This window comes from Musa acuminata, unplaced genomic scaffold, assembly GCF_036884655.1.
Source record: "Musa acuminata AAA Group cultivar baxijiao unplaced genomic scaffold, Cavendish_Baxijiao_AAA HiC_scaffold_1077, whole genome shotgun sequence".
Lineage (NCBI taxonomy): Eukaryota > Viridiplantae > Streptophyta > Magnoliopsida > Zingiberales > Musaceae > Musa > Musa acuminata.
This window is the reverse complement of record NW_027021291.1, coordinates 1,224,608-1,243,960: the sequence shown is the minus strand read 5'-3', so window position 1 is coordinate 1,243,960 and position 19,353 is coordinate 1,224,608. Positions and strand designations below refer to the sequence as shown.

The window sequence follows — 19,353 nt, the reverse complement described above, 5'->3', positions numbered from 1 at the left end:
GTGGAATGAGTTGCTCAACGACCAAAAGAGTTGTGCAAAGCTCACAGAGGTGAGGGGAATTGCTAGCTCGAAGAATTTGGTACTCATACATGGGCTTGTAGGCGAACGATGGAATGTTCGTGGCCATCCCAAGGCGACCGAAACTTGGCGCCATTGGAGCATTGAAACTTTCTCTTCGGCATGTGAAGGATACGTCCGGTGGAGGCTGAAGGGTGCAACTAGTTCAGCATGTTGCTAGACCTTGAGGGGTGCAGTGGGGGCTGTATTGACGTGGAGTCGCAATCTAGCAAGTGCGTTTGCAGGAGGCAGAACAAGGCACAGTTTGTTCAGCAGATCGGAGTAGTCCAAGGGGATGGTGGTCTCCGAAACGAAGAGAGATGTTGCTCCAACGGGACAGTTATCCAGGAGGGATAAGTCCCGGCTCTCCAGAGGGAGAATCATGTGGGGGCGGACCTCACCAGTTGAGGAGGAGTACCTCAACAAACAATAACTCCACGAAACTCAATGGACTGAGCAAGCGGCGAGGAGTCGTCGCATGATCTCGCTTGAGAGAATGCATTGGTGGATGCATTGCGAGATCAAGTGGGGGAGCGACCTAAAGCAACACAAATGATGGCACACTTGGAGTTGATATGGAGATCGGACTCAAGGGAGGGCTGACCCGTGGAATGGTGGGCGCGAGGGCCACCATCAACTCAATGCAAAAACGAGGAGCGGAGCAACTTGGGTGTAACTTGGTGAAGTACCCAAGCCGCATGAAGGGAGCCAGCATAGAAGATGGAACATGGAGCAGAGGCATTGTGCTTTCCTTGGACAGAGGTCAAGGACATGAACTCTTGCAGAGGCAAGAGCAGGATCATGTTGTTCCATGGGTCATTCATTTTGACGGAGCGGACTCATCTTGCATGGTGCCAAAGACGAAGGGAGCTTCTGGGCACATGCACTTTCTCTCGGAGGAGCATTTGATGGAGGAACTAAGGCGACTCAATTTGCGGAGGCGAAGTTGGGTTCAGAAGGTCTTAGCACGGGGCAAGAGGACGCAGAGGCGGATACTCTTGAAGAATATGCCACAGTGTTGTCATTCAAGTTGCTATAAAGGGGGCGGTGCGCAGCGAAGATTGTGCTGGTAGGGGTAGAGGCCCAGGATCCAGACAATGGTGCACTAATTGCAGCGAAGTCGGGGGACTTCGGGAGCTACTAGGCGACGGACTGTCCTAGAGCGGTGCTTCATCTTGGTGTGACCCAAGAGTGGGTGGATGAAGGTCGATTGCCAAAGGAGCGAACAAAATCGAAGGTGGAAGAGATCCTGCGATGTATTGGCATAGGCCACACATGGAGGGACCACAATTTGAGTTCATCCCACAAGGATTAGAATGCAATGGAGATGTCACCAGGAGGCGACATGGTGCAGCGGATCGTGTGGTGGAACAGTTCGTGGCAATGCGATACACACAATGGGCCCCGTGAGGGACTAGATCATACGGAGGTATGATCGGGAGCTACTGGAAGCTCCACTTCGGTGAACAACACGACGGCAAGAAGGGCTATGGATTCAAGGAGTGAAGGCCATGGTACCGCAGAGGCGGGTCTTCCGTGCGTGCATCGAATTTTGCATCGGATGAAAGCCTTGGTCATCAGCATATGGGGGCTGTGTTCCACCAAGGGAAAAGTTCGAATGCAAGTACCAGTGAGTTCCATGGGAGGGACTTGATCATACAGCGGTATGATCGAAGCAGCTGGAGAGTTGGACTGCTCCAGAGCTCATATTCGCTTACGGGAGCCCGACAAGTCAGAGGACAAGGTCGAGTAAGCGAACGTTGCTACCAAGGAAGCTAAGGAGAACAAAATCGGTGCAAACTCTACAACGTGATGGCAGAGGCCATGCATGGGAGTTGCAGTCTGTCTCTCCATCGACCAGACGGACTGCTTGGAGAACACAGAGGTGTTGAAGCAGGGGGTCGAAAGGGGCGAGGAAGCGACGACGAGTCCAGAGGGACTTAGCTACCCAAAATCAAGCAGCAGGTAGAATGGAGGTGGACTCGGAGGAGTACCACAGAGGAATATCTACTGATTGTGAAGAAAAGGGATGCAGATGCGAGGCGACGGATAGTAGTGCCATGGGCATGGCAGCACCATGGTACCGCAGAGGCGGGACTTCCGTGCAAGTCATTGATCCCTTGCTCTTACGGAGGGAGAGCGCTTGGTCGTGAAAGGGGCCGAGGAGGTGGAGCATGTAGTGGCAATCTCCAAGTATCGAGACAAGGCTGAAGGGCAGAGGCTAAGAAACTTCGTAAGACCGGTGTCAACAAGTTTCTCATCAAGATTGCCGTAAGTGAAGGACTTCGGGTCATGCAAGAGTGCACGACCAAGGATTGAAGCAGGCAGTACGCGGTGCTGTACCTTTGCTACTCAGCGGAGTAGGCAGCAGGGTTGATGGAGAAGACGGTACAATCCCAGAGGCGACCTCATCTATCAGAAAATTACTCCAAGTTGGGGCGAAAACTTCCTGCATTCCAGAAGTTCAATGGCATTGAGAAAGTGAATCACAGTAGCTAACTCAACGCAAGGAGTGCAAACACTTCAAGTGCTTCAGAAGTGTGAGCAAAGAGCAGGCGAAGGCCAGTAACCAGCTCGATGCATGAAGTACAACCTCGAGGAGGCGGGCGAAGTCAAGTAACCTTTGCCTTCTCTACTCTTCAGAGAATGGGCGAAATCGAGTACCCCAGTTCTCTTATCTATCCAGCAGAGGAGCTCTGCACAAGTTCAAAGACCCTTCGAAGGTAACGGAAGATAATAGTTGTCAAATCCTCACCAGCGGTGATCAGTGCTACTGAGAGTATATTGTCCGCTTCATTTCCCAATGAAATGCCAATCGAAAGCGGAAGTGATGCGAACCTACTTGGATGTGACAACTAACTGAAAGAAGAGTCAATGAGCAGATTTTGTGGAGGAAGGACCCAAAACTTCAGAAGTTTGCGAGGCGATGCTCGTTAAAGCTCCAACAAGCATCCATCCAGTTCAAGCAGCATGTGGAATTTTTGAGAAACTGGCGCAGTAAAGATGGTCTTTTCCTTCATCTGGCGGATTCGCATAAATCAACAAGGATTAACACAACTCAGCCAACCCCCCAACAGAGTCATAGTCATTGGTGAGTTGTAGCAGCATGGCGGATTAAAGGGTCGACTACTCAAAAACAGCAGCGGAGAGCAGTTGGGAGCCAGGAGGCGCATTGAAGCTAGAGCGGAAGATTGAAGACTCAGCAAAGGCGAAGAGTTGCAGTGTTCACAAAGGCTTCGACGAGGACGTCGAAGGGATAAGTGGGGGAGAATGTCACGGACAAACTTCTAAACAAGATGTTGGATGTAATGCTTATGTGTGTCCGTGTCTTTTGGCATGTTTATGCTTTGTACAGAATGTAAAGGGGCGGCCAAAGGCTTCAAAGTCCCATTTGAGTTAAGTTTGTGGCCTCTTTAGGCTTGTAAATAAAGGTTGTGTCATGTGAACACGCGCGAGAGCTTTTCGGTCTGTAATGGACCATTTTACCCTTTATTGTGCAACTGTTCAGAGCTTGTAAAGTCTGTTTGCTATTTGCATTGTCTATAAAGTGTTTTTCGGAGATGTTTGCTTGTGGATCCCGAGCGAGGCCTTTTCTCTATCCTGTTCTCTCTTTTGTGGGACCTATGGGACCATGGGAGGCTTCGGGGAGGCTGACCTTTGCGGACGGACGCGCAAGGGTGCCGCACGACTTAGGCAAAACCAGCTAAGTCCGTGACAATCTGGTGGCTGAGCTCAGCGTTACGACAAACGAGGCCCCCGACGGTTCGGCCGGCATCCCGCACCCTGTCCATCAGGGCAGTCGCATAATGAAGACCCTGTAGAAGGAGAAAAGTGTCAAGGAAGTCGGCACCAAGCAGCCAAACCCCAAGAGAAAGATATACTTACCCAGACCAGCGATTGAGCAGACTTGTTAAGGAGCGTTTCCGAGGGCAGGGTGTACAAATCCCGAGCCAGGTCGGGATGGAGCGCCCCTCGGAGGAACGCCGCAGAGGGATCCCCTCCGGCCCACACCCTATCCCCCCGGAAAAGACCCTCCCAGCGGGCGACCAGGGGCTCGCGGGGCTCGCCACGCGGGATCTCGCCGACCAGCCGTGCCAGGAACGGCTCCCCATCCCCAGCCGGGAGCCGGCACAAGCCATGCACGGAGACGGGGTGGGGCCCCTTCCCCGCCACGCGCCGATCAGGCCCCACCCCGCCCTGACGGGAGCTCGTTCCCGGCCCTTTCGACGCGCATACCTTCGCCTTCTTTGAAGGGCGCCCGTCCCCGACCTCCAAGGGGGCACCCTCCGTACCGGGTTGCGGTTCGGTCACCAGCGCCGAGGGAGGGGGCGACGATTCGGCTGCCAAAGCCGGCTGTGGAGGTTGTGATTCGGTCGCCGGAGCGGGGGGAGGAGGCCGCAAGGCGGTATCTGGAGTCGGGGAAGGAGGCTGCGACGCCGGATTCTCCAGGAGCGACCAAAGGTTCACCATCTCTACAGGAAATGAATAACATTAGTGTCCGAAACCAGCCACACGAAGACCCGACACAACTGTCACTCACATACCCTAAGGCACCGGGCTAAGGCCCGCCGCGACCAACCACTGCTCGGTCATGGTCCGGATGGCCTGCGACTTAGGGAGAATCTCTCTGAGCCTCTCCCGAGCTTGGCGATCCACTTCGCCCAAACAAGGGGGGGTGTTGTCAATCACCCTCGCAGACCACCGAACCCCGAAGCCCCAGTCCTGTGTACGGCTGACATAAAAAAACCTCCCCTTCCATCCCTTGTTATTGGAAGGGGCACCCCCAACGCGAAATCCAGTCCGAGGCGTTAAGAAGTAACCCCCCGAGCCTTTGCAAAAGCGGTAACAGGAAAGAAAGAGGCTGAGGGTGGGGGTGATATGGGCATAATGGCACTCCCCCAGGAATACCACTAGGTAACGCCAGGAGTTCGGCGTTACCTGAGACGGAGAAACCCGCCAGAAGGACAAACAAGATACAATGAAGGGATGAAGGGGGAAACGCAAACCCGCCTCCAGAGCATCAAGGGACAAAGCGAAACCCTTCGGGATCGGGTCATACGCCCGCTGCCCTGGCTCAGGTACACCGAGGGCGTGATCTCCCGGGATGCAATAGCATTCGCGGAGTCCCTCCAGCAAGGGTCCACTCACAGTTGAGTCAATATCGTGCGGCCACATCAAAGCCTCAAGCGACCGCGCCACCTCCTCGTCAGGGGACTCGTCGAGGGTCGAAGGAGGACCGCCCCTTCCAGCCCCAAGCACGGGAGAAGAAGAGGGAGAGGAAGATGGGGAGGAAAGCGAAGAAGGAGAGGACGGCATCTCGACTGACCTCGAGAAGAAGACAAAAACCGGGAAGAAGCCGGGGAGAAGCTCGGGGACACGATGGCGGGGCTCGAAGGAGGAAGCACGGCAGCAAGGGGGTGGAGGAAAGGACAGGCGCCCAAACGATTAAAGGAGACACCCCCCCAGAGTCAATGCCTCATCGCTTCCCGTGAATGGGCGGCAGCGCACTCGCGCAAAGGCGCGGCCGTTACGTCACATCGAAGAGCGCCCAAAGGCACCCCGAATTAAAGGAATGGCCTGACGTGGCGAACCCGGAGGACGCGGTGCCGCCCAAGGACCTCCTCGACCTCAACGCCCGGAAACGTGCAAAGAAAGTAACCCCCGTCCACGAGGCAACAATCAACACGGCAGCTTTTAAGAGCCGCCACGGCCGCACCTCGGCCCTTCGGCTTTACGCCACCCAAGACATGCTTGGCCGCTCCTCGGCCCTTCGGCTTTACGCCACCCAAGACATGCTCGGCCGCTCATCGGCCCTTCGGCTTTACGCCACCCAAGACATGCTCGGCCGCTCCTCGGCACTTCGGCTTTACGCCACCCAAGACATGCTTGGCCGCCCATCGGCCCTTCGGCTTTACGCCACCCAAGACATGCTCGGCCGCTCATCGGCCCTTCGGCTTTACGCCACCCAAGACATGCTCCGCCGCTCATCGGCCCTTCGGCTTTACGCCACCCAAGACATGCTCGGCCGCTCATCGGCCCTTCGGCTTTACGCCACCCAAGACATGCTCGGCCGCTCATCGGCCCTTCGGCTTTACGCCACCCAAGACATGCTCCGCCGCTCATCGGCCCTTCGGCTTTATGCCACCCAAGACATGCTCGGCCGCTCATCGGCCCTTCGGCTTTACGCCACCCAAGACATGCTCGGCCGCTCCTCGGCACTTCGGCTTTACGCCACCCAAGACATACTCGGCCGCTCCTCGGCCCTTTGGCTTTACGCCACCCAAGACATGCTTGGCCGCTCCTCGGCCCTTCGGCTTTACGCCACCCAAGACATGCTCGGCCGCTCCTCGGCACTTCGGCTTTACGCCACCCAAGACATACTCGGCCGCTCCTTGGCCCTTCGGCTTTACGCCACCCAAGACATGCTCGGCCGCTCCTCGGCCCTTCGGCTTTATGCCACCCAAGACATGCTCGACCGCTCATCGGCCCTTCGGCTTTACGCCACCCAAGACATGCTCGGCCGCTCCTCGGCCCTTCGGCTTTACGCCACCCAAGACATGCTCGGCCGCTCCTCGGCCCTTCGGCTTTACGCCACCCAAGACATGCTCGGCCGCTCCTCGACCCTTCGGCTTTCCGCCTCTCGACACATACTTGGCCCCTTCCCGGTCCCTTGGCCTTGCGCCGCACGGGAGGCCATTCCCCTTCCGCACCCCCAGGGTCTGTGACTCCGCACCCGACCAACTCTAAAAACGAAAGCCATGCCTCGGACTCTCGCTACGACTGCCGACGCATAGCTTCTTTCCGGGGGGGAATATGATGAGGGCAATAATGGCGACATGATGTGAATGACGCCAGCCACCCTGTACCAAGGCCTCACTCCCCGGTCAACGAAACCCTGGGACACCGACCCAGGCGCATTAACGCCCGGACTGGACCCCGTCCGTCACAACAACGCCACCACCCCTCGGCCAACGAGCCCGGCTCTGCGCCTTCTGGGCTCGGTCAAGGGTAAGGAACACGCCAACCGAGACGCGCCATACCCTGCAGCAACCCGGCCTCCCACACAGCCCCAATGGGCGTGTCAGACTCAACGTGAGGTATTTACCCAGGCCCATCTATAAATACTAGGGAGTTCCAGACAAGCGGAGGAGGACACACTCACACACCACACTTGTATGGAGGCATTTCGTCCTCCAAAACCCCCTCCACATCTCCCTCTAACTTGATCGTCGGAGGGGTCGGGCCGAGCTTCCGACCCGACCTGTGTGCAGGAACGAAGACGAGGTGGCCTCTTCCTGGCGCTGCTGCGGAGCTGCCGACCCGATCTACCGCCCCGAACGACCGATCCCGACCGGGAGACCCCGAGGGAGCTGCGCCCGAGATCTCCGACATTCCGAGCCCTAGAACCGAGCCGCGTCGGCCCCGAGGTCACGGCTTAAAAAGTTACTCACCGTAACAGGAAGCGAACGATTTCTCCTGTTACAAGGCAAAGGAGAGGAATGGCAGACGGCTAGCGCCCACAGGTCAGAGGCTAGATGCAGAAATCAAGGTAATGCGTGCTTTGAGATGCACGAAAGCAATTCAATTCGAGTGATATGAACTATAAATATGGTTGGTCATTTGACAGTGATCCTCTCTTTGACCGAATAGATTCCCTGTGCCATCTCAGTAACACTGATCTATTATTTCTCGATTGCGCCAGTTCTATAATGCCTGTCATCATGGAACTGCGTTTCTAGGGATTCACTTGTAAGATATCAAGTAAGATTTAGGTTATTAGCATCCTCCAATTAAGGAACCCATATCCCCGTTGGCCCGACCTCCACTTACACATACAAAACAAGTTAAGGAAATTTGTGGTTTCTGAGTGGATAAGACCAACGCAATGCACTAAAGTGCTCCGGCTGGTGCTATGACAGTAGAAAGCAAGTCTTTGCACGATTTGTTTGGAGAAAAACAAGACAAACGTGACCAGGAAGTATCAGATGATAAGGATCACCAGCTAAAATGTACTTGGCTCACATACATAACCTTCACAAATCTGGATAATATAATGCGCAAGTAAAAGAGCCAGCTGTAGAAGATGCAATTGCCCTAAGCAAAACAAATATCACTGATAACCAATATAAGCAAAAGTGCTCAAACCATCTTTGACTATTAAGGACTGAAAATTAATTCCATGTGTTTGAGTTGAAACATCTGTTATTGTGCTAATAAACATAATATGCTTTGTTCTTTTGTTTCATCACGTATGGAAGCTTCTGATTTCTCTCATCCTATGTGAGCTTGCTTTCCTATTTACATGTTTATTCTCTTTTATGCATACTCCTCAAATAATGACATTTACAATAAAATCAAAACACACTCAATTGCATAGAATCTCCAAACGTGATTCCAGAGAAGGCACTAGGTTTACTGGACACCAGATTCCTTAGGAATGATGAGGATTAAATAATCTGATTCAAATAGGTCCAATTCTAACCCTAAATACTATGATTTCCATGTACCTGACAAAATGAAAGCAAATGAGAAACTTAAAAGGCTTCAGAGAAGAAAAGAAAATTGATTACTTTGGTAAATCAATAAAAATCTGCTGCGGGAACGGGTGGAGAAAGTTCGTTAGCATCCATGTGAAATTTATTGCAGATATTGGCGGACAGAAGAACTTCAACTGCTGGTCATATTCCTGCAAATGTTAACAAGGAAGGTGATGGACCATAAATGATCTTTTGGAAGTTCTATTTTATTTAAAACAAGGATGGATGTTGTTAGGGTAAGTAACTTTTTAGCCGTGACTTCGGGGTCGACGCGGCTGGTTCAGGGCTCCAAATGACTCGGATCAGACGTGACTCCCTTTGAAGTCCCGGGGCGGCGGATGCGGGGGATCTCGCTGGGAAACTCCACCTTGTCGAGCAGGCTTAACAGCGATCGGGTGCCTGCACACAGGTCGGGTCAGTAGCTCGGCCCGACCCCTCCGACGATCAAGTCAGTGGGGAGAAGTATAGTATTGAGAGATCGATCCCCCCCCTTTCGGTTGGGAGTCGGGGGGTATTTATACAAGGGGTTTGATGTTACCTGATGGGCCATCCTGCAGGAGGAGGGTCGTACCTCTGATGGCGTCTGTCGTCGTCGCGGGCGTTGCGTGGAGAGCCGAGCTTCGGCAGGGTGAGGGGAGCGTCGGTCAGCCGAGGGGGTCTGGGTACGGTGGGTGTGGGCGCATGTCGTGTCGTCATTAACGTTCGTTCTGGGGCAGTGTGCCGCACAGGGTGTTCGACGTGGGGGGTGTATTACGTCAAATCCGGGATGCTATGTCAGGTCAGTTTTTTACCCCTATCATATGCCCCATCCGAAAGGAGCTATGCGTCGGTTTTGCATGTGGGGAGTCCGATGCATGGCTTCCTGCTTCAGGCGTGCTATTCGTGTGGGTCTGAGAGGCGCGTCGTAGACGGATCGATCGCGTTAACGCTTCTTGAGCAGTGCTAGGCCGAGACACGCAACTCTATCGGGAGGCCGAGCAGGGTTGGACTCGGGGCCAATAGAGCCGATGAGGATCGAGAGCCGAGGGCCGAGGAGCACAACGCAGGTGGGGTGACCGCGCAGGTGTGACTCGGGATGTCGTAAAGCCGAGGGCCGAGGAGCACAACGCAGGCGGGGTGACCGCGCAGGTGTGACTCGGGATGGCGTAAAGCCGAGGGCCGAGGGGCCGAGTAACACGACCAAGTGGGCAGGACGCGAGGACGCAGCCTCGGGCACCACACAGCTGAGGAACACGGCAGGCGTTTGGGGCCGCGCCGCAGTGAGTCTCGGCAGAGATTTGGCCGAGGCGCTTGGTGCAGGTAGGCTGTAACCGAGGTGATGGCCCCGGGCGTAACACGACCGAGGCGATACTTGGATTTTGATCAGTGTTTGGTCGTTTTGACCGTTGTGCGGGCGCGGGCAGCCGAGTTGCCTTTTGCCTGGGGAAGATCAAAGGGCCACGCCTTTTGGGCGTCGTCGGTTTTCGAGGTTGATATGATTAGGGGCTCCGTACTTCGCACCGCGCTGTGATTAAGAGCCGTGCCAGCCGAAGTTATGGCGATGCAGCTTTTGCGTCTTCGCAGCACATCTCAGGAGGGGAAGGGTCGCCGCTTCGGCGGGAAACATGCTATAAATAGCGCTCCATCGGTCTCTTTCACTTCTTGGTACCTGCATTCGCTTCAACCCCCTCTTTGGGTGACTCAGCCTAGCACTCTTCAGCCGCCCTGCCTTCCCAAAAGCTCGGTAAGGATGGCTTCCCCTCCGTCGTCGTCTCCTTCTTCGCCTCCTCTTTCCGGTGCCGCCGGTGAGGAGGTGGCGTTGGCGAGCCCCCGCTCGTCGTCCGAGGAACGGGCTACCAAAGCCCTTGAATCGCTGATGTGGCCGCACGACCTCGACTCCACCGTGAGCGAGTAGTCGCTGGGCCTCCTTCGGGACCGTTATGGTATCCCGACGGAGTTCACGCTCCTTGCCCCTGAGCCGGGGCAGCGGGCGTATGATCCCATTCCTAGGGGCTTTGCCCTAACCGTAGATGCCTTCGAAGCCGGACTACGCCTACCGTTCCACCCGGTCATAACCTCCTGTGTCGCGTGGTGGCGCATTTCCCCTTCTCAAATGGCGCCGAATTCTTGGCGCTACCTGGTGGTGTTCCTCGGGGAATGCTACTACGCCCGAATCACCCCGAGCCGGTCTCTTTTCCTTTCCTGTTTTCGCCTGTCCAGGGGGTCGGGGGGCTATTACCTGTCCGCCCGACCTGGTTTCCGGGTCAGCGGGGCTCCTTCCAGCAACAAGGGGTGGAAGGAGTGCTTCTTCTACGTCTGCCATCCGAAGAGTTGGAGCTTCGGGCTCCGGTGGGCGGCGCGCGCAGTTGATAACACTGCCCCAACCTTGGATGAGTGGGGGCTCCGAGCCCTTCGAAGATTGAAGGAGATCCTCCCATCTTCCAGAGTCATCCGAAAGATGACCGAGGCGTGGTTGGTCGAGGCGGGCTTGAGCCCGGTACCTCGAGGTATGCCTTGAGAAGGTGGCGGTAGGCCCTCATGTTTTATTTTCCTCTTTCGGGGTGCTCACCGAGGCCGATGTGTTTTCGCAGAGATGGTGAACCTTACTGCAGTGCGCGGAGGACGCGCCCCGTCCGCAGCATCTCCACGGCGTCATGTCGGCCTAGGCGTCGGCACAAGAGAGGCGCCAGTGGAGCTCGAGGATGCCCACCCTCGGAAGAAGGCCAAGGTCGGTGCTTCGAAGAAACCGACTCCCCCGCGGGCTCAGGAGAGCGTGGGGGCGGCGGAGTCGGGCTCGCACAACAGGCGAGGGCGAGGTCGGGGCGAGGCAGGCCCGAGCAACGAGGCGGGGAAGGCGCCGCGGGAGCCCTCGATCCGGGACTTGTGCCATCTGCCCGCGGGGCCGCCGGACGACTTCTACCAAGCACGCCTGATGGGCGAGCTTTCCGAAGGCCAACCCTTTGAGGCGGTCGCGGCAGCCGAGCAGCGCTCCTCGGAGCTTGAAGCGGAGGTGACGTGTCTCCGGGCTGAGGTAGGGGCGACCGAGGCTGAGGTCCTTTGCCTAAGGTCCAAGGCGAAGGCGGCTGAGGAGGAGAAAGACAACCTCCGAAGGCTCCTGGAGGGGGCGCAGTCCGAGGCTTGCCTGGCCTGAGGCGAGGCGGCCGCCCTTACCCAGCGGCTGGAGGGGGCTTTGGCCGACGCGAAGGGGGCCTCGGAAGCCTTGGCGGCCGAGCGGGAGCGGCAGTTGGAGAAGGAGAGGGAAATAATCGAAGCCTACAAGAAATCCCCCGGCTTCCAACTCGGGCTGGTTCGGTCAGGGCAGGTTACCTACGAGTACGGGTACCGGATAGCCCTGGGCCGATTCCGGACGTGCCATCCCAGGTTGGGGGTCGAGGCGGATCCTTTTACCTCGCACCCCGAGGACTTGGACGTAGACATGCCGGAGGAGGTTCCTTTCGACGATAGCGTCGGGGGCCCCGATGGCTTAGGGCAGTCTTGAAGTCGGCTCAGCCGAGCCGTTTTAGCTTCTTGTAACTTTTGTAGTCTTCGGGTCAGGTCGCAGTTGTAATCCCGTGCTTCGTAAAATCTTCTCCCAGTGTGCCTTTTCGCTTCGAGAGTTGTCTTGTATTCTCATGCTTCAGAAATAAAGGTCCTTTCCCCGTATGTTTTTGAGCTTCAGAAATTGCACAGCTTCGACTTGGGAGATGTTAACACGGGTATTGACCTCAGACAAAGAACTTTTTAAGGTTCTGGATGTTCCACGTTCTCGGCAAGGAGGAACCGTCCATCGCTGTGAGCCGATACGTACCCGGTTGGACCACGCCGGCGACCCGATATGGTCCCTCCCACTTGGGGGCCAGCTTCCCCCTCGTTCGGGTCGGGTTGCTGACCTCGGCCCTTCGTAGGACTAGATCGCCTAACTTGATCGGTCGGGGTCGTACCTTTCTGTTGTAGACCCTGGCGACGGCTCTCTGGTGAGAGAGGGCCTTCAGGTGCGCGTCGGTGCGTCGCTCCTCGAGCATGTCGAGGCTGGCGCGAAGTCCCTGGTTCGAGGCTTCCTCGTCGTAGCTCCTCGTTCGAAGCGTGGCAATAGCCATCTCGGGTGGTAGGATGGCCTCGGTTCCGAACGTCAAGCTGTACGGGGATTCTCCGGTCGCAGTCTTGGGAGTGGTGCGCAGCGACCATAACACACTGGGGAGCTCGTCCGTCCAGGTCGATCGGGCCGCAGACACTCTTCTTTTGAGGCCATCTAAGATGGACTTGTTGGTTACCTCGGCCAACCCGTTCGTCTGAGGGTGGGCCACCGAGCTGAACCTTAGTTGAATGCCATGACCGGCGCAGAATTCCCGGAACCATGTGCCTGCGAACTGAGGTCCGTTGTCGGTGATAATGGCCCTGGGCAACCCGAACCGAGTTACCAGGTTCTTCCACACGAATTTCTCCATCTGATGTTCCGTGATCGTCGCCAGTGGCTCGGCCTCGACCCACTTTGTGAAGTAGTCTACTCCTACAATTATGTACTTCTGCTGTCCAGAAGCCGGTGGGAAGGGACCGAGGAGGTCCAGCCCCCACTGGGCAAACGACCATGCGCAGTCGATGGGGCAGAGCGGGACCGAGGGTTGTCGGGGTGCGCGGGCGTGTTGCTAGCACGAACCGCACCGCTGAACGTAGGCTTTCGCATCTCGGCACATGGTTGGCCAGTAGTAGCCTTGGCGGAGTATCTTGTGCGCCAAGGTTCGTCCGCCGATGTGTTCGCCGCAGACCCCCTCGTGAGTTTCGGCCAGGACTGTCCGTGCTTCGTCAGGCTCCAAGCATCGCAGGAGGGGATGGGTGAAGGACCGTTTGTAAAGGCGACCACTCTCCTCGGCGTACCACGCGTGTGTGCGGCGCAGACGCCGAGCTGCGACTTCGTCGAGGGGGAGAGTTCCATCCCGCTTGAAGCGCAGCAACTCTTGCACCCACGTGGTCGGCGCACCGCCTGGGGCCATAGTCGCTACTTCGATGGCACGAGCGGGGAGCTCCTCAATCTCTGGCCACGCTTCGGGGGTTTGTCTTGACGCCAGCTTAGCGAGCGCATCGGCTCGCTCGTTTTCCTCCCTCGGAACATTAGATAATGTAAAGTAAGGGAATCTCGCGGTTAGGTCTCTTACCCGTGCCAGGTATTTGGCCATGGTTGCGTCCCGAGCTTCATATCCACCGCTGAGCTGTTTGGCCACAAGTTGCGAGTCGGTGAGGACATGTATTGCGTCCACCTGCATCTCGAGGGCCAGCCTCAATCCCGCTAGGAGTGCCTCGTATTCCGCATCGTTATTAGTGGCTTTAAACCTGAAGCGGAGGGAACGCTCGAACGAGCGTCCGTCAGGGGCGAGGAGGACCAGCCCCGCTCCGGCACCACTCGAGTTGGCCGAGCCGTCCACGTGTAGGATCCAAGCCTCGGGGGTTTGCTCGGGATCTCTGTCTATCGGAGCTAACTCCGCGACGAAGTCGGCTACCGCCTGGGCCTTCATGGCGGTCCTGGGTACGTAACTGATATCATGTTCACCGAGCTCCACCGCCCATCGGAGGAGCCGACCTGCAACATCGAATTTTGTTAAGACCTGCCGGAGAGGCTGGTCGGTGATGACTTCCACCGGGTGCGCCTGGAAGTAAGGGCGCAACTTCCGAGCCGAGAGCATCAGGGCGAGTGCGAGTTTTTCTATCGGCGGGTAGCGCTCTTCAGGTCCACTCAGGACGTGGCTGACGTAGTAGATCGGGAGTTGCGGGCCGGAGCTTTCCTTGACAAGGACGGAGCTGACCGCATGCGGGGAGGCTGCTAGGTAGAGTCCCAGCTTCTCGCCGGGGGAGACAGAGGCGAGCCGAGGGAGGCTGGCCAGGTGTTGCTTTATCTGCTTTAAAGCCTCCTCGCATTCCAATGTCCATTGGAAATTCTTCGGGTTTTTGAGCGCCTTGAAGAACGGGAGGCAGCGATCGCCCGATCGGGCGAGGAAGCGGGACAGGGCGACAAGTCTTCCGTTGAATCGCTGCAGGTCCTTAACTGTCCGGGGGGACTACATATCGATTATTGCCTGTACCTTCTCCGGGTCGGCGTCGATTCCTCTCTAGTGTACAATGAATCCTAGGAACTTCCCGGAGGTGACGCCGAAAGCGCACTTTGTGGGGTTGAGCCGCATGCCGAACTTGCGCAGCGTGGCGAAGGCCTCGGCCAGGTCGGCAAGGTGCGTTCCGGCCTCTCGGCTTTTCACAATCATGTCGTCCACGTAGACTTCCATGTTTCTGCCGATTTGATGGGCAAACATCTTGTTTACCGTCCTCTGGTATGTGGCCCCGGCATTTTTTAACCCGAACGGCATGACCTTGTAGAAGTATATCCCTTGATCGGTGAGGAAAGCCGTATGTTCTCTATCTTCGAGCGCCATCTTGATCTGGTTGTACCCTGAATAGGCGTCCATGAAAGAGAGGCGTGCATGCCCCGCCGTCGCGTCGACTAGCTGGTCGATCTTCGGGAGGGGATAGCAGTCTTTAGGACACGCACTGTTGAGACTGGTGTAGTCAATGCACATCCTCCAGCTTCCATTGTGTTTTTTCACGAGAACTACATTGGACAACCACTGAGGATACTTGGCTTCTTCTATGAAGCCTACCGCTAAGAGTCGGTCCACCTCCTCTTGTATGCCGCGTTGTTGGTCAGGGGCGTGGCGCCGGGGCTTTTGCTTCACTGGGCGAGCGTCAGGTGGGATATTGAGATGATGCTCCGCGACCACTGGGTCGACCCCCCCCATGTCCGATGGGGACCAGGCGAAGATGTCGGCATTTTCCCGCAGAAGACCGACGAGCTGTTCCCGTTCCCGTTCGGGTAGTTCCGATCCGACCCTAACCGTTTGGTTCGGCCGCGCTTCCTGCAAAGGAACGTCAACAGTGGATCCCCTCGGCTCGGGATGAGGAGCCAGTTTCTTCGCTTCCCGTGGATCTTCCAAGGGTGCCTCGGCCCTGGTTCTCTTGCCTAATGAGACGGAGGTAAGGTAGCAGCGCCTGGACTCTCGGGGGCTTCCGGTGACTTCCCCGACCCCCTCGCGAGTCAGGAATTTGACGGTTTGGTAGTAGGTTGAGACGACGGCTCTGACCTTGTTGAGGGTCGGTCGACCTAGTATGGCATTGTAAGCGGTGGGATGGTCGACCACCAGGAAAGTGGTCATTATGGTCTTCGATCTCGGCGGGGTCCCCATAGTCAGAGGCAAGGTAATGGCTCCCAGGGGCGATATTGAATCTCCCATGAACGCAGAGGCAAGGTAAACTGTGTTTTAGAGGTAATGGCTCTTAGTTTACGTCTAAACGCAGTTTTACGTCTAAACGTAGTTTGCGTCTAAACGCAGTTTTATGTCTAAACATAGTTTTGCGTTCAAAAGTAGTTTACGTCTAAAACACAGTTTTATGTCTAAACACAGTTTGCGCAGTTTACGTCTAAACACAGTTTTGCGTCTAAACTCAGTTTACGTCTAAACGCAATTTTACGTCTAAACGCAGTTTGCGTCTAAACGCAGTTTTACGTCTAAACATAGTTTTATGTTTAAAAGTAGTTTACGTCTAAAACACAGTTTTATGTTTAAACACAGTTTGCGCAGTTTACGTTTAAACGCAGTTTTACGTCTAAACGCAGTTTGCGTCTAAACGCAGTTTTACGTTTGAACGCAGTTTTACGTCTAAACGTAGTTTGCGTCTAAAACAGTTTCAAACGGATCTGAACTTAGAAACTAGTTCGTAAAAGCGCAGAAGACAGTTTTGCAGAATCAAAACGCAAACGTAAGCTGCAATGTAAAGATCGTACGAAAAACACCGATTTACGTCTGAATGCAGATTTGGAAAGATCAGCACTTAGAAACTTGTTCGTAAAGGCGCAGAGAGCAGTAGCTATGTAGGAGGTTTGCAGTAATGATAAGGTACTCGAAATAAAAGCAAACCAGAGATTTAGAGTGGTTCGGTCAGTCTTGACCTACTCCACTTTTGGCTTCCTCCTCCGACGAGGTCACCGACGTCAACTAGAGGCCTTCCTTCAATAGGCGAAGGCCAACTGCCCTTTTACAGTTTCACTCCTTTTGATGGGCTCAGGAGACAACCCTTACAGAACCTTTCTCTCCTCACTTTACAACTCAAAAGCTTGAAGAACAGAAGGAGGAGACTTAAAGGCTTTACAACAATTTTGAGCTCTTAGAATCACAAAAAGGATCAAGATTTCGGTGTAGGTCTGTGTGCTTTCTGTGCTGAATGGGTGGGGTATTTATAGGCCCCAACCCAGTTCAAATTTGGAGCTCAAAACGATCAAATCCTGGAATTCCGGGATCAGGCGGTTGCACCTCCTGACTGGAGCGGTTGCACCGCCTGGCAGAGCTCGAAGACTGAGCTCAAGCGGTTGCACCTCTCTGTCAGGGGCGGTTGCACCGCCTGAGTCTGGCTCGGAGACTGAGCCCCAGGCGGTGCCACCTATTGACTGAGGCGGTTGCACCTCTCTGCCAGAGCTCGAAGACCGAGCTCAGGCGGTGCCACCTCTCTGTCAGGGAGGTTGCACCGCCCAGTCTAGCTCGAAGACTGAGCTCAGGCGGTGCCACCTCCTGGCTGGGGCGGTTGCACCGCCCAGTCTCACTGGGAGACTTAGCCCAGGTGGTTGCACCTCCTGCCTGGGGCGGTTGCACCTCCTTCACTATTTCAGCTCACTTGGTTTGGCTCCAAACTTGGCCCAAACCAGTCCGAACTTGAGCCTAATTGGCCCCTACTTGGGTTATAGGATTAACACCTAATCCTAACCCTAATTAACATGCTAACTATGATTTTAAAGACATTTTCTAAGCTATTACAAAGTCCGCAAGTCAAGACTTCTTTTGGCGAGCTTCCGGCAAACTTCCGGCGGTCTTCCGATGAACTCTCGGAAACCATTCTGCGGACTCCCGGCAAGCTTCTAGACTTCACGATTTGATCTTAGCGAGTTCCAACGAGCTTCTTCGGCAAGCTCCGATCTTTCTCGGCGAGCTCCGCGAACTTCCAACGAACCTTCCGGCGAGCTTCCGAAAAACCCTTCGGCAAGCTCCCAACTCATTCTCGGCTAGTTCCGGTAGCATTCCCGATGAACCTTCGGACTTCCGTCGAACTCTCGAACTCGCAACAAATCCTTCGCGCTTGACTCCGACACTTTGTTTCGCTTTATGTCTTCATCGTTATCATAGTTAATCCTGCACAATAAAACAAAACTTCGATCGAGACAATTAATCCTAAGCAATTAACCAAGTTGTCCGACATGTCATTGGTCACTCGACGCTTCGTCCGATTCTTCGGTGCATCGTCCTCTCCTGCAGCCTATTGCCCAATCAGCCAGTTGACTCCGCAACTCCGATATCCTTGGCACAATACCCGCTCTTCTTGGCCTGATGCCCGATTCCACGGCCCGAAGCCTTCTGTCGATACGTCGACCGATCCACCGGCCCGACGTCCAATCTTCTGACATGTTCCTTCGGCACAACATGATTTTCCTGCTTTAATTGTCTCATCCTGATCGAAGCATCCTGCGTTACTCAAACCGCAGATTAAATCATAAACATATATCAAGTAGTTTCATCATCAAAATACAAGATTCAACAAAGAAATCGATCAAAAAAAGGCGAGTGAAGTGATACAAAAAGAACTCTGTTCTTTGTTAGTCCTATCCATAAGAGAGGGGAGCATATGAAAAATGTAATCGATTCTTTCGTTTCCTTGGGTCACTGGCCATCTGCCGGGAGTTTCGGGTTTAATACCGATATTTTAGCAACAAATCCAATAAATCTAAGTGTAGTGCTTGGTGTATTGATTTATTTTGGAAAGGGAGTGTGTGCGAGTTGTGTATTTCAAGAATAGGTTGGATCCATCCGGCTGCACTTTATTTATGGTATTTATAGGAGAAATAGGAAAAAGGTGCACGATCTCGATGAATTACTTCTGAATAAATTAAGAAATCATATGTAAGAACCATAGCATTTCGTGACTTATTGGTAAATCCACTTTGATTCTCTATCAACCAATAATGTGAGACCATTAACATGGTTAAAGCTAAATTGTTTAAAGTCTAGGTAAAACATGGTACTCTTTCTACCACTTCTACCACTACGTTAGTAACGAAATGGTTAAAAAAAAATAGTTGGTAATTTATTTGATTTGATATAGAACACTCGTATCGATAAAAGAATTTGAACCATTTACTAGAAAAATGAGCACTTTGCTTTTTTTATCTAATGCCAAAATGACGACCTATGTATAAAAAAAAGGAATTTTTGGACTTGAAGAAACAAATAAAAAAATATAATAATTATTATTTTCATTTTTAAAAAATGAAAAATGAAATAGAATTCTAAAATTGAAAATGATAAATAAAATACAAAACAAATATAAATAAAATACAAATAAAGAAACAACTTTGTTGACAATTCTAGATTTTTGTCTGGTCTAGTCGGAAGAGTCCTCCTGATATTCTGGTCTTGTATCAGTTTTGACATCTTTGAATACAAACAGAAAAGAGAGGGTAGGCTCATTACATTAAAAAAGATATGGGAATACCCACACCATAAATAAAACATTAAAAAAGATATGGGAATACCCACACCATAAATAAAATAAATAATTGAGCGTGAGAGCCAAATGAATCGAAAGATTCATGTTTGGTTTGGGAAGAGATCATGGAAGTTTTGAAATTAATGATAAGATAATCTACTTTCATTAAATGATTTATTAGATAATCGAAAACAGAGGATTTTGAATACTA

At 53.8% G+C, this 19,353-nt stretch overlaps 1 protein-coding gene across 1 annotated transcript; it reads right to left on the bottom strand.

Moving 5' to 3' along the window:
- Positions 1 to 12,298: 12,298 nt before the first annotated feature.
- LOC135666214 (uncharacterized) lies at positions 12,299 to 15,844 on the bottom strand. The gene is made up of 4 exons (XM_065177783.1): positions 15,170 to 15,844; positions 14,681 to 15,070; positions 13,241 to 14,593; positions 12,299 to 13,144 (listed from the first exon to the last, which is right to left on the bottom strand). Exons 1-4 carry the CDS (start codon positions 15,842 to 15,844, stop codon positions 12,299 to 12,301), a joined length of 3,264 nt encoding a protein of 1,087 aa, XP_065033855.1.
- Between the last annotated feature and the right edge of the window lie 3,509 nt (positions 15,845 to 19,353).